This window comes from Phoxinus phoxinus (genome assembly GCF_949152265.1).
Source record: "Phoxinus phoxinus genome assembly, chromosome: 11".
Classification (NCBI taxonomy): domain Eukaryota; kingdom Metazoa; phylum Chordata; class Actinopteri; order Cypriniformes; family Leuciscidae; genus Phoxinus; species Phoxinus phoxinus.
In genome coordinates, this window is record NC_136886.1 from 30,203,723 (window position 1) to 30,217,222 (window position 13,500).

Consider the following 13,500-nt stretch of genomic DNA (forward strand, 5'->3'; position numbering starts at 1 on the left):
AATATTCCTGTGTGCATGTGAAAAGTTTCTCGAAGGCATGCAAAGGTTTCTCGTGTGCAAATGGAAAATGTGTAGGAACCCTGGAATAAACAGTTAGGACCCAAAAGCATAGTGTTTTACCAAGTCCACATCTTTTACATCAGTAATGATAAAAATCAGACATTACAAATCGTCACCTTGGAATTATAAGGTTCTATCTGACATTTTTGTCAAAATTGAGTTATTCACATATTCTTATTCTGTGACAACTTATTTACATTATGTGATGTTTTTTAAGTTGTGTACATTTTATTTAGAAAATAAAAAGGTTCTTTCTACACAGTCGAATGGAATGCAAAAACTTTAAAGCTCAATATCTCAAAACCAGTCAGAATGCAGATAGAACCTTATAATTCCAAGGTGGTGAAATGTAGATGGGCACGCTTTAAGTCTTGTCAAATGTGATGGTTTAATGAAGGGATAATGTAGTCAGCTGAACAGTATTTTTTAATAAATCCTAACTAGGTAAAATGTAAGCTAGTTTGTAGACACAAGTGACTTGTTGCTACAGGGTAGCAGTCATTATTTGACCACTGAAATCTTTTCCATTTAGTTAAGCAATAAAATAGCCATATTGTGTGTGCGTTCTTTCTTGCAAATGAAGGTCAAGAGGCAGAGTTCCAGAAGTCAAAGCCGAGATAGATCTGAGAATCTGAATTTGTGTTTGGCAATGACCGTGCAACTAATGTTAAAAGTACACAACTTCCTTGAGTGTGAGTACAGATACTACAGGTCAAATAATACTGTTACAAGTAAAAGTTGTAAAGACTGATTTTTCCTTAAGTAAAAGTACAGAAGTACTCGTTTTTAAAAGAAGTAAATGTAAATGCATTGTTGTATGTAATACTTGCAGTACCTTGTGCCTCTGAATCTGTGCCTGCCCACCTACCCTCATATCAATATAAAATGTATTTCTAGAACACAGTTCCGGTAGTGGGATTGAATAAATGCAATCTGGGGTTCTGACGTCAATCCGACTTTCATTTCCAACTAAAATCATCCTCTGACTGACGTCACTACTTTCTACTTAAGGACCTTGACAGACATGTAGTGGAGTAAAAAGTTTTACTCCACTTGTCTTTCTCTTTAATTGTGGAATCCTGCCAGTTTATAATCAACCCCCTTCCCTATATGCCCAAATAATATTTAATATACCTTTGCCAAGGACAACCATCCCTTTCCCAGAGTCCAGATGTCTCCAAGAGATATATTTATTTCACACCTCTCAATAATGGGGTTAAGACCTCATTGGTGTTTCAGTGGGCCACGAATGGATTTGACCTTCTATATAAATTATTTCTTACATCTTTATAATACTGCTGCCATAATTATTTAATATATTGGATAAAGTAAAGTTGTGTAGACGTTTTGATTGCAAGTGGTAGTACCAGTCCACATTAACGCCTGGTTTCACAGACAGGGCTTACATTTAAGCCAGGATTAGGCCTTAGCTTAGATCAATTAGGATATTTAAGTATCTTAGTGTGCCTTAGAAAAAGAAAAAGAAAATGACTGATGTGCACCTTGAGACAAAACAACAATACTGACATTTTAAGATACGTCAGTCAGTGCAACAAAGTTGATTCAAACTTCCCAGGAGAGGGCTTGAACACATTATACCAATCAAATGGTCATATTATTTAAGTTATGATGAAAATGTTCCACCCCAGATGGGACTCGAACCCACAATCCCTGGCTTAGGAGGCCAGTGCCTTATCCATTAGGCCACTGGGGCTTTTACAGTGCTTGTGTGACAACCATGCTTTGTTTATATATAATAATATTTTAAAATATATATTTCTGGATGGCAAACTTTTATATTTTTTCTTCCCTGTATCTATCTTCTCTGTATCAGCATCTCTGTGATATATTTTAATCATCTTTCGATTAAAAACACACGGCAAAGCTCTGAGAAAGAATCATATCACATGGTGGTCTTCTGCCATGGATCTAGTGAAGAGTGAGTTGCGTAGCAACAGCGTGATGCCGCGCCGCCAAACACTGCAGTAGAGATTAGCTAGCTCACAACTCCACGTGCAAGTATATTCATGCTCTGTGTTATTTTATATTATTTTATTTAGTTCGGGAGGTAGGATCAGGTGTGGTGTTCAAAGGCGAACGAAGATCTGCTTAACATATTGTGTTGTGCACACCTAAACATAGTCGCTTAGCAAGTTTGCTAGCTAGCAGGCTATCTGGCTAGTTCACCTCTTCATCTACAGAAATCCTGTTCCTGGATTTACGGATCTAAATCAGCGTTGTTTGTATTGCGTGTGATTCATTTGAACTGCTTTATGGTGGTCAGAGTGATTGTAAAATGGCTGGTTAGTTTCAGGACTGTGTTTGGGGACAGTGAATCATAATCACCATGGTGAGTATCAACCAACACACGGTCTCTGCTGGATTTGGTTTGTTATTAAAATCATACAATATACAATAAATTGTCATATATATGAACAAAAGTCACTTTAAAAATCCCTATTGTTAAATATTTATTTTGCTGGTGTATTATTACCTTTTGAACTATATCTTATAGATGTATTTATTGCCTGTTTTAATTATTATAATAACTAAACTAAATTCATTTTACAAAAGATTTCTATTTCAAATATTTTAAACTTTCTATTCATCAAAGAATCCTGAAATAATGTGTCACGGTTTCCACAAAAAAAGTAAGCAGAAAAACTGTTTTCAACATTGATAATAATAATACATTTTTATTTTAGCAGCAAATCAGCACATTTAGAATGATTTCTGAAGCATCATGTGACATTGAAGACTGGAGTTTAATTACATTTACAATGTTATTTTTATATTGTACAATACATTAAAATAAACTACAGTTATTTCAATAACTGTAATAATAGTTCACAGTATTAAATGCAGCTTGTGTGAGCATAAGGGAATTCTTTCAAAAACAAACTTTCCTCCCCCAACATTTTTAATTTGTAGTGTATACAGTAATTGTGCTTGTACTATCTATAAGTGCAATAAATTACTTGTATTATAAAATAGTCACTTTGTGCAAAGATAAGCTGTAATGCATGACTAATGTGCAAAGGATAGTGCAAATGTTTTGTAAAACAGCCAACGATTAAACTTGCACAAAATATGCACATATCGCTTCGGATAAAATAAGTAGATTTGCTCAGGCTAATGTTCTAAATGAGTGGATAAATAGATATGTACATGAATGATTACAAACTGGAGTTACTTATAGTGCGATAATATCATTTAGATGAACTGTTGTACATCCTAACAGCACCAAACTCTTGTTTCTGTTCTGAAGCTCTTATCACGGATGAAACCAGCAGTGGGCGGAGAGGCGTCCACCGGTTCCAATGAGAAGAAAAAGAAAAATAAAACAAAAAAGATTCCAAGACTTGAGGATTATCTAAACCAAAGAGACTACCTGGGAGCTCTGACTCTATTAGAGGTACAAAAACAACCACATGAGACCTAAGATTACAACTCCATGACATTTATATGATCTTATGAACTTTCGGACACTTTAAACTCTCTTGTAATATCAGTTCCAGCGTAATGGCGGAGAGTCGGTGGAGCATGCGGACCTTTGGATCGGATTCTGTGCCTTTCATTTGGGGGACCACCAGAGAGCAATGGAGGTTAGAGAAAGAGATTCTGCAGGATGTTTATGCTTGGTTGAGATTCAGAGATACAGAGATTCTGGAAAAGACACTGATAATGTGTCCTGGGATTTTTCCCGGGAATGTTTGATTTTTGGTTCATTCACACTGCCAGTGATTTTCTGGAATCTGTGCACGCGTTCACACACATCCCGTAAAGACACGTGACGCTACAAAGACTTCTGGCATTGGTCATGCAATTGTTCACACAGGGTGTGTTCCAGTACTGATCCCAGCAATGTTATTAAGTGCCCATCCCGGAATCGATCCCGGGATCAATCTCGGGACGTTTGCGTTCACACAGAAGGTGTGCAATTCTATGGGAATTTTCTGGGATCAACGCTATATGTGAAAGGGGCTTTAGTAGAGTGACATTATGGCTGATGTAAATTGGTTGTATATAACATGACATATTCTTACTTGTCACATTTATCCAGGAGTACAAGGCGCTCACTTTGAGGCCGGAGTGTCCCGAGGATGTTTGGGTATTTCTGGGCTGTGCGCTCTTTTTCCTGGGGCTTTATTCAGAGGCGGAGGAGGCAGCACTAAAAGGTTTGTCTTCACAACCTTTCAAAAGTTTGAGGTTGATAAAATTTTTATAAATTTTGAAAGAAATCTCGTATGCTCACCAGGGCGCATTTATTTGATAAAACAAACAAATAAACAAACAAACAAACATCATTTTGGGGAATATTATAAGTCAAAATAACTGCTTTAATATATATTAATATATTTTAAAATATTAGGCTATTCTTCTTATGATGGTAAACCTGAATTTTCAGCATCATTACTCCAGTCTTCAGTGTCACATGATCCTTCAGAAATCATTCTAATATGCTGATTTGCTGCTCAAGAAACATTTATTATAATTATAAAAAAATGTTTTTAAAACCGTGGTATATTTTCATTTTCAGGATTCCTCTATGATTTAAAAAAACTGCATTTATTAGATATTTTTTTGTAGCTCATCATCCAAATGTTATAGCATGCTGTCTTTTTCAGGGCCAAAATCTCAGCTTCAGAATCGCCTACTCTTTCATTTAGCTCATAAGGTCAGTTTTTCCATAATATTTCATCCCCTACGTGACATTATTATGGTAGCGCTTTGAAGATAATGTCATTTTCTGCTTTGTTCGGCTCTCTGAAGTTCAACGATGAAAAGAAGCTGATGGGTTTCCATCAGAACCTGGAGGACGTGACCGAGGATCAACTGAGCTTGGCTTCCATTCACTACATGCGCTCTCATTACCAGGAGGCCATTGACATCTACAAACGCATCTTACTGCAGAACAGGTGCTTCACAACACATCGACATCACATCAGCATATGAACAAGCATCTCTGAGAAACAATAAAATGCAAAAAAAAAACTTTACATTGACTAATGACTCATCTCTCTCAATTCTACAGAGACTTTCTTGCCCTGAATGTGTATGTGGCTTTGTGTTACTATAAGCTGGATTATTATGACGTGTCTCAGGAGGTGTTGGCCGTGTATCTGCAGAGTATTCCTGACTCTACTATCGCCCTCAACCTCAAAGCCTGCAACCACTTCAGACTCTACAATGGCAAAGCTGCTGAGGTCAGCTACACTAATATGTATACAAATACACAAATTATTTTATAACGTTAGGGCCTGAGGTTGTGTAGTCAAGGCCAAAGTTACTTTGATGATTATGAACTTAAGACAACATTTATTTACGATGCATTTACATTCAAAGGTATGGGGTCAGTACGATTTTTAAAAGAGGGTTCTTATGCTCATCAGGGCTGTATTTATTTGATAAAAAGTACAGTAAACACAGTAATATTGTAAATTATTATTACAATTAAAATAACTGTTTTCTAATTGAATATATTCTAAAATGTAATTTATTCCAGTGATTGTTAAGCTGAATTTTAAGCACCAGTCTTCAGTGTCACATGATCCTTCAGAAATCATTCTAATATGCTGATTTGCTGATACATTTTTTCTCTCCAAAATTTCAAATGTCAAAACCGATTCTTTGTTGAATAGAAAGTTCAAAAGAGCATAATTTATTTGAAAACAAAATACACTTTTGATAAATTGAATGCATCCTTGCTGAATATAAAAAAAATCTTACTGACTTTTAAACTTTCAAAAATTGTAGCAATTTATTTAATTAATTTGTGATCTGATTGGATTAAGAAATGTGATATGAAATGCAGTAATGTAATGCGAAATCAATGTTAGACTGGTTTTAGGTCTTTTAGAGGAAACATGAACTGATCATTTGTTTACAATAACATTTATTAAGAAAGTAAAATGCATGTGGGTTTTAAATTCTCTATTTTCCGTTTTTCTCCTCCTTGACTCCTTAGACTGAGTTGAAGAACCTTATAGATATCTCCTCCAGCTCGTTTCAGTTCGCTAAAGAGCTCATCCAGCACAATCTGGTGGTGTTTCGCGGGGGTGAGGGGGCCTTGCAGGTTTTGCCTCCTCTGATTGACGTCATATCAGAAGCCAGACTCAACCTGGTCATCTATTATCTCAGACAAGGTGTGTTGATCAGGTGTGGCCTTTTGTCTTTAGCAGATGCAGTGAGACTGGCTAATCAGGTTAGTTATTAACTCTGTCATCTGACTTTTAGATGACATTCAGGAGGCCTACAAACTCATCAAAGACCTTGAGCCCACCACACCCCAGGTATTTAGGCCACGCTAATGCTTGTTTCTCATACATAATACAGCGCAATGATTGGTTTAAAATAGTTCATTATCGTGAATAATGCAGAGAAAAGAACAGAAACTGATGATGTTGACACGTTCTCTCCATCACCACTCCAAATAAACGTATACCTCACATTTGGTGCAACTATGCTTTTTAAACTGGAAGAAAGAAATGGTTCTGAAATTCCCCTTAATATTAAACATTAATTGTGAAATCAGGCGTATGAGTGCTATTGTTGTTTTCATTGATGTGCAACCTGTACATATGTGACCCTGGACCACAAAACCAGTCACATGGGTCAATTTTATGAAATTGAAATTTATACATCTTATGAATAGCTGGATAAATAAGCTTTAAATTGATGTATGGTTTGTTAGGATATGACAATATTTGGCCGAGATACAACAATTTGAAAATCTGGAATCTGAGGGTGCAAAAAACTCTAAACATTGAGAAAATCGCCTTTAAAGTTGTCCATTTATGTTCACGATTGTGCTGCATTCACTCACAAATATTTTTTTATATATATGTGCAGTGGGAAAAGATACAAAATATCTTCATGGAACATGATATTTACTTAGCCTAATGATATCCACAAAAAAGTGGTTCTTCAGCGGTTCTTTGCAGTGCTTATGGTGCTATATAGCACCACTGCCATTTTAAGAACCTATTAAGCCCAGTTTGGTTCTTCAACGGTTCTTAAGCGGTTCTTTAGGGTGGTTAAGGTGCTCTTATGGTTCTACATAGCACCATTTGACAAAGGTAAGGTGCTATATGGCACTTAAAGTGGGTCCCCAATGATTACAAGCCAATGAACCACTTTTAGTGCTATTTAGCACCATTTTTGTTTAGAGTGTTGACCCATACAATGTATTGTTGGCTATTGCCACAAATATACCCGTGCGATTTATGACTGGTTTTGTGATCCAGGGTCACATATGTTAAAAGGATTGTTCACCCAAAAATGAAAATACTGTCTTTAATTACTCAACCTCATGTCATTCCAAGCCTGTAAGACTTTCGTTTATCTTCGTAAAGAGATTGTAAAACGAATCCATATGAATCGAGCAGTTAAGTCAGAAATTTCTAAAGAGACATGATCGCTTTATATGATTGAATTTAGGCTTTTATTCACGTATAAACATTGATCAGCGAACATAAACAGAAGCTCAACCAAACCTGTGTGACACGTGAGAACAAACCTCATTGGTTCTTGCTGAAGCTCAAACGTGCCGTGTAACACGAGAATGAACCTCATTGGTTCTTGCTGAAGCTCAAACGTGCTGCGTAACACGAGAATGAACCTCATTGGTTCTCGCACGTCAAGCGAACAGGCTTGCGCTTCGGTTTACTACAACTGATGTGTGAGTCGATCAATGCTTATATGTGAATAAAAGCAATCTGTTGATCAAATAAAGTGATTGTGTCTCTTCATAAAATTTGGACTAAAACACTTAATTCATATGGATTCGTATACGATCTCTTTATGAACTTTTTGAAGCATCAAAGTGGTATTGCGTAGACTGTCAATGGAGGGACAGAAAGCTCTCAGATTTCATTAAAAAGATCTTCATTTGTTTTCCGAAGATGAACGAAGTCTTACGTCTTTGGAACGACATGAGGGTGAGTAAATGATGACAGAATTAAACATTTTGGGTGAACAATCCCTTTAAAATGTATTTTAGGGTTTAATGACCTTTAAAATACATTGTGGGTCTAGTGATAACATTTTATTCTCTGGTGTGATTCACAGGAATATATTCTGAAGGGGGTGGTGAATGCTGCTTTGGGACAAGAAATTGGATCGGTTCGTGAGGTTTATTTATATCAGTTAACAGTATTTCCTCTCAAACTCCATTTCTCAGCAAAGCCTTTGTGCATGTTTCCCAAATCAATGTTCTCTAATCTCGTTATATGTTTGTGTATTTTTACAGAGGGACCATTTAAAAATTGCCCAGCAGTTTTTCCAGCTGGTTGGAGGCTCAGCCAGTGAATGCGGTAACATCATTGTTTAGGCTAACAATAACAGTATTAGCGCTGGTTCAGCAGCCGGCCCCTGTGCTGTATGGAAGAGAGTCAGTGACAGAGTTTGTTTTCTTGGCACAAACTATGCCTGAACCTACACTAAAGAGGTGGCTTTCAATTAGATGTCCTTTCCATTTTAGTTCTAAATGTAATTTGTGCCTAACATGGTCAAGATAAAATATATGATATATTATTATATATGATATATTATCATTAAACCACTGTTATGAAACTAACCATTTAAAAAAAATAGCCAAAATAGATAATTTGCTTGAATTCCTGTAGATCAGATGAGTCACGGCACTGTTTATTTACACGAGCAGCCCAACGCACATCAACCATCTTCCCAAATTTGATATATATATATTTTAACAACAACAATAATAAATTATTACTATTATTATTATTATTGTATTGTCATATTGAATGGATTCCATTAAAACAACAGTGTGAATGTGTCAAGTATAGAGAGATTCATTGTATTTAAAGGGTAACTCTCGCCAAAATTGAACCTAGGCTCTTTTTGTTAATCTACTCGAGTCAAACATTCGTGTAAAAGCATAATTAGAATGGAAACTCCACTTTTAAGTTTGACTGTATTTTCGTTTTCGGTCAAAATGCCTTTGGAAAATGGGAGTGCTAGGGGCAGTACAAATACAGCATCAAAATCGCTATTTTTAAAACACTAATGAGGCTCGACACAACATGAAACTGTGCTTGAAGTGTCACCAGGGACTCTACACATGAACTCCAGCATTGACTACATTGTTTGTGTACACAGAGTTTACTAAAAATAAAGATTTTGAACAACTAACTGTGTTTCCGTCCGCGGGCAGTTTGTCAGTCAAAAGTTGTCGATCTCCGAATGCAACGTAACATGAGGAGAGTAAAGATAGAAAGCTCCTAAAGCTTGTTTCCATGACATATTGCCATGAGTTAAGTGTCTAAGTTATCATGCTTTTCATTGGAATTACAAGTTCATGACATTTCCTCATATGGAGTCAGTTCATTACGTTGCATTCGGAGATCGACTACTTTTGACTCACAAAATGCCAGCGGACGGAAACACAGTGAGTTGTTCAAAATCTTTCTTTTTAGTAAACTTTTTGTACACAAACAATGTTCTCAATGCTCGAGTTCATGTGTAGAGCCCCTGGTGACACTTCAAGCACAGTTTCATGTTGTGTCGAGCCTCATTAGTGTTTTAAAAATAGCGATTTTGATGCTATATTTGTACTGCCCCTAGCACTCCCATTCAAAAGGCATTTTGACCGAAAACGAAAATAGGGTCAAACTTAAAAGTTTCCATTCTAATTATGCTTTTACACAAATGTTTGACTCGGGTAGATTAACAAAAAGAGCCTAGGTTCAATTGTGGCGAGAGTTACCCTTTAAGAGAGTTACTTTTATTCTAGAGTGAATTTTCCCCTATGTCCTCATGTTAAGATGGATGGATGGATAGATGGATGGATGCATAGATGGATGGATGGATAGATGGATAGATGGATAGATGGATGGATGGATAGATGGATGGATGGATAGATGGATGGATGGATGGATGCATAGATGGATGGATGGATAGATGGATGGATGGATGGATAGATGGATGGATGGATGGATGGATGGATGGATGGATGGATAGATGGATGGATGGATGGATAGATGGATGGACGGATGGATAGATGGATGGATGGATAGATGGATAGATGGATGGATGGATAGATGGATGGATGGATGGATAGATGGATGGATGGATAGATGGATGGATGGATAGATGGATGGATGGATGGATGGATGGACGGATGGATAGATGGATGGATGGATGGATAGATGGATGGATGGATGGATGATTGGATGGATGGATGGATGGATAGATGGATGGATTAATTTTTACTATATCAAACACAATTAAAATGTACATTTTATACATTAAAGGGTGCCATTTATTCTGTCCTGGACATGTAAAACACATTTAATTATGTATTTTCTGTTTCTTTTTTTAAGACACAATACCGGGCAGGCAGTGTATGGCCTCTTGTTTTTTCCTGCTGAAACAGTTTGAGGATGTGCTAATATATCTCAACTCAGTCAAGGTAATTCACATATCAGAGTGTTTGAATTGAGAGCAGAAACATAAACGCATCATCCTCAAATATCGGTCTGGTTTCCCGGCAGAGTTACTTCTACAACGACGACACATTCAGCTTTAACTACGCCCAGGCCAAGGCTGCGCTGGGAAACTACAGGGAGGCTGAAGAGGTACAGAACACCCCGGGGTTCAGTTAACATGATTTAGGAAAACAAGTGCAAGTCTGACTGAATCTGAATTGTATGTGAACAGGTGTTCCTGCTCATCCAGACTGAGAAGATCAAGAATGATTACGTGTACCTCAGCTGGTTGGCGCGCTGCTGTAGGTTCATTTATTTGTTCAAAAGTTTTGATCTGTGGCCAGCTGATTTTCTATTCTGCTTTAGTCAAATTCTGCTTTGCTTGTAAAGAAGATGAATGGCTCAGATAGTCTTTGGAAACGCAACTCTTTTTGATGAATCATTTCTGTAGACGCATCAGACCACTCACTCTCTGATGTCATCCTCCCCCTCTGTTGTAGACATCATGAATCAGAAAGCTCGACAGGCCTGGGAGCTTTATCTGAGGCTGGAAACCTCATCTGACCCCTTCAGCCTCCTGCAGCTCATCGCAAACGACTGCTACAAGGTGCCATAGTATGAATCTGTGACTGTAAACACATTTCCGTTCATATATCCGCTTCATTGTGGCACTAACATATTACATTCTTACTTGGTTGCTAAGAAAATTGCCATGTTGCAAGTAGTTGAGAATAAGCATTTGTTCAGCCCACTGTCCTTCAGAAGTTTACGCTGGTATTTCTACATCCCTGATTCTGCTTGTTGTGTCCCCAATAAGGTTTTCTTCTGAAGTTTCATTAGATTATTTATATTTATGCTCTGACCTCTTTTCAGATGGGGCAGTTCTACTATGCAGCTAAAGCGTTCGATGCTTTAGAGAGACTGGATCAAAACCCTGAGTACTGGGAAGGGAAGCGTGGAGCGTGTGTTGGGATCTTCCAGCTCATACTGGCGGGCCGAGAGTCCAGGTATGAACCGATGCCATTCCTGAGCAATGAGTTAAAGCCATTATTATTAGGTTCAGATTATTAAACTAAACTCTCTTATTAGACTCTTTTTAGTTATTTACTCAACCCTGTAAAGCCTGACATATGAAATAATAGTCTGTTTATTGAACCTTTAGATAAAATATATTTAAAAAATTTAATATGTGTTTATCTTGAGTATCATATTTGACACATTAGGGTTTTATTGCTCATATCATTTGGAGAATATAGAGTTAATGCTCGAGGAGGGAAAAAACAACTTTTATTCAGAGGTCCAAACTGAGCAAAAATATGCAACGTGGTGCAGTTGTTGATATTAATGTCCAAAAAGTATGAGAAAATTCTGAATGCTTAATATAAATCAATGAGATTTACTTTACTTTATAACTCTAGAGCTCAGACTAGAGCGTACATAAAATGCATACAAGTATCAGTTATTACTATATATCTCAATAATATGTCTTAATAAGATCATAATTAAATGCTTAGTTTTATAATCAAAGCTCTGTCTTTTTTATGGGGGAAAAAAAATCAATGATGATTAAGAGATGAAGAAATAAACATTCCTCAAAAGCCTGATGTATCACATTTGATAAAAAAAAAAAAAAATGTAATAGAAAAATCATATCTATGAATAATCAAGTAAACCTAAATTCCTTCAGCCCAGTAAATGTTCATCTTAAAATACAAGTTATTCTTATGTTACTTTATACAAATCTGTAAAAATATTCACAGCAAACACAAAATTGACAGCTGTAGCTCACCCAAGTTTTGCACCACCATTAACTGACTGAGACTGATTGTGAACTCTGGTCATGTTTTCTATGTTTATGTTTTTCTTTTCTTTTTCTTAATCCTGCTTTGTTTTCAGAGACACACTGAAGGAGGTTTTGCCGATGTTGAGAAGCACTGGCAACCCACAAGTTGAGTACATCATCCGCATCATGAAGAAATGGGCCAAAGACAACAGAGTGGCTCTATGATTGCCTTTACAAATGAGCCGACACACACCAGTACTCTTTTTTTGTAAATGTTATTAAAAATATATATTTTTTGTATGGTATTCTTATGTCTGCTTGTTTGTCTGTCAACAAAATATGTGATTAGCACAACATCTCAGATGCATCTTAGAAGGAAAAGAATCTCATGTTCTTAAACAGCTACAATAACTGCAGCCTCACTGTAACATTTATTTAGTGTTTGTTACATTATATCTTTAAAAAAAATATTTTCAGCTGTCACAAAAAGAAAACTGTATTTACAATGTATCCTTGTCAGTTAATGTTTTCTGTAAAATGGACAACAATGCAACAAATAAAGTTTATATCTTTTCATACTTGAGGCAACATAAGCCTTTAATTGTTTTGTCTGGGAACACTAAATGTCTGTAAGTGTATTATAGGTTTTATAGAATTATAGTGCTATGAAGATTAATCTGTGTGAATAGTATAGCTTGGGCATGATATTTTTATACTTTTGGAACAAGTGACATCAATGACTAATGCAATTAAATCTATTAAAAGCAGAATGTGATAACCTCACAGAAAAGGTGAATTAATATGCTCTTATAACATCAATAAATAAACTATATTGTTAACACTTTACAATAACATTAGTTAACATTAAAAATGAAAAATACTTTTTAAAGCATTTATTAATCTTGGTTTAACATTACTAATAAATTAATAAAAATGTCAAAAGTTAAATCTTAATATTATTAAATTAATTATAAACTAACAATGAACAGTTGCATTTTATTAACTAACATTAACAAAGATGAATAAATACCGTAACAAATGTATTGTCTATTGTTAGTTAATAGTATTTAATGAATAAACGTTAGCTAATGGGACCTTAATGTAAAGTGTAACATTGTATTATGTTTAAAGACTTTTGAACTATTTAAATCTTAAATCCAAAACAACAGAACCTCTTAACATATAATATACGCATTTGTGAATTTG

General features: G+C 35.9%; 1 protein-coding gene across 2 annotated transcripts; it reads left to right on the forward strand.

The window, feature by feature from the left end:
- Window positions 1–1,957: 1,957 nt before the first annotated feature.
- On the forward strand, window positions 1,958–13,101 carry ift56 (intraflagellar transport 56). 2 transcript variants are annotated; one of them, XM_079629698.1, is made up of 18 exons: window positions 1,958–2,410; window positions 3,329–3,475; window positions 3,573–3,665; window positions 4,124–4,238; window positions 4,689–4,738; window positions 4,834–4,979; window positions 5,096–5,267; window positions 6,029–6,206; window positions 6,298–6,353; window positions 7,965–8,000; window positions 8,131–8,184; window positions 8,312–8,375; window positions 10,407–10,495; window positions 10,578–10,661; window positions 10,744–10,813; window positions 11,012–11,118; window positions 11,385–11,518; window positions 12,408–12,880. In XM_079629698.1, the coding sequence occupies exons 1-18, from the start codon at window positions 2,408–2,410 to the stop codon at window positions 12,517–12,519; spliced, it is 1,710 nt and encodes a 569-aa protein (XP_079485824.1). In that variant the 5' UTR covers window positions 1,958–2,407; the 3' UTR covers window positions 12,520–12,880. The 2 variants fall into 2 exon arrangements, with proteins under 2 accessions (XP_079485824.1, XP_079485825.1); XM_079629699.1 differs by lacking the exon at window positions 7,965–8,000 and having other exon boundaries at window positions 12,408–13,101.
- The last annotated feature ends 399 nt before the right edge of the window (window positions 13,102–13,500 follow it).

Excerpts from the sequence above, each read along its gene's own strand:
- ift56 (XM_079629698.1), top strand. Across the intron at positions 8,001-8,130 it reads GTCTTTGGAACGACATGAGG|GAATATATTCTGAAGGGGGT; the intron begins GTGAGTAAATGA and ends TGTGATTCACAG. Across the intron at positions 10,496-10,577 it reads TATATCTCAACTCAGTCAAG|AGTTACTTCTACAACGACGA; the intron begins GTAATTCACATA and ends GTTTCCCGGCAG.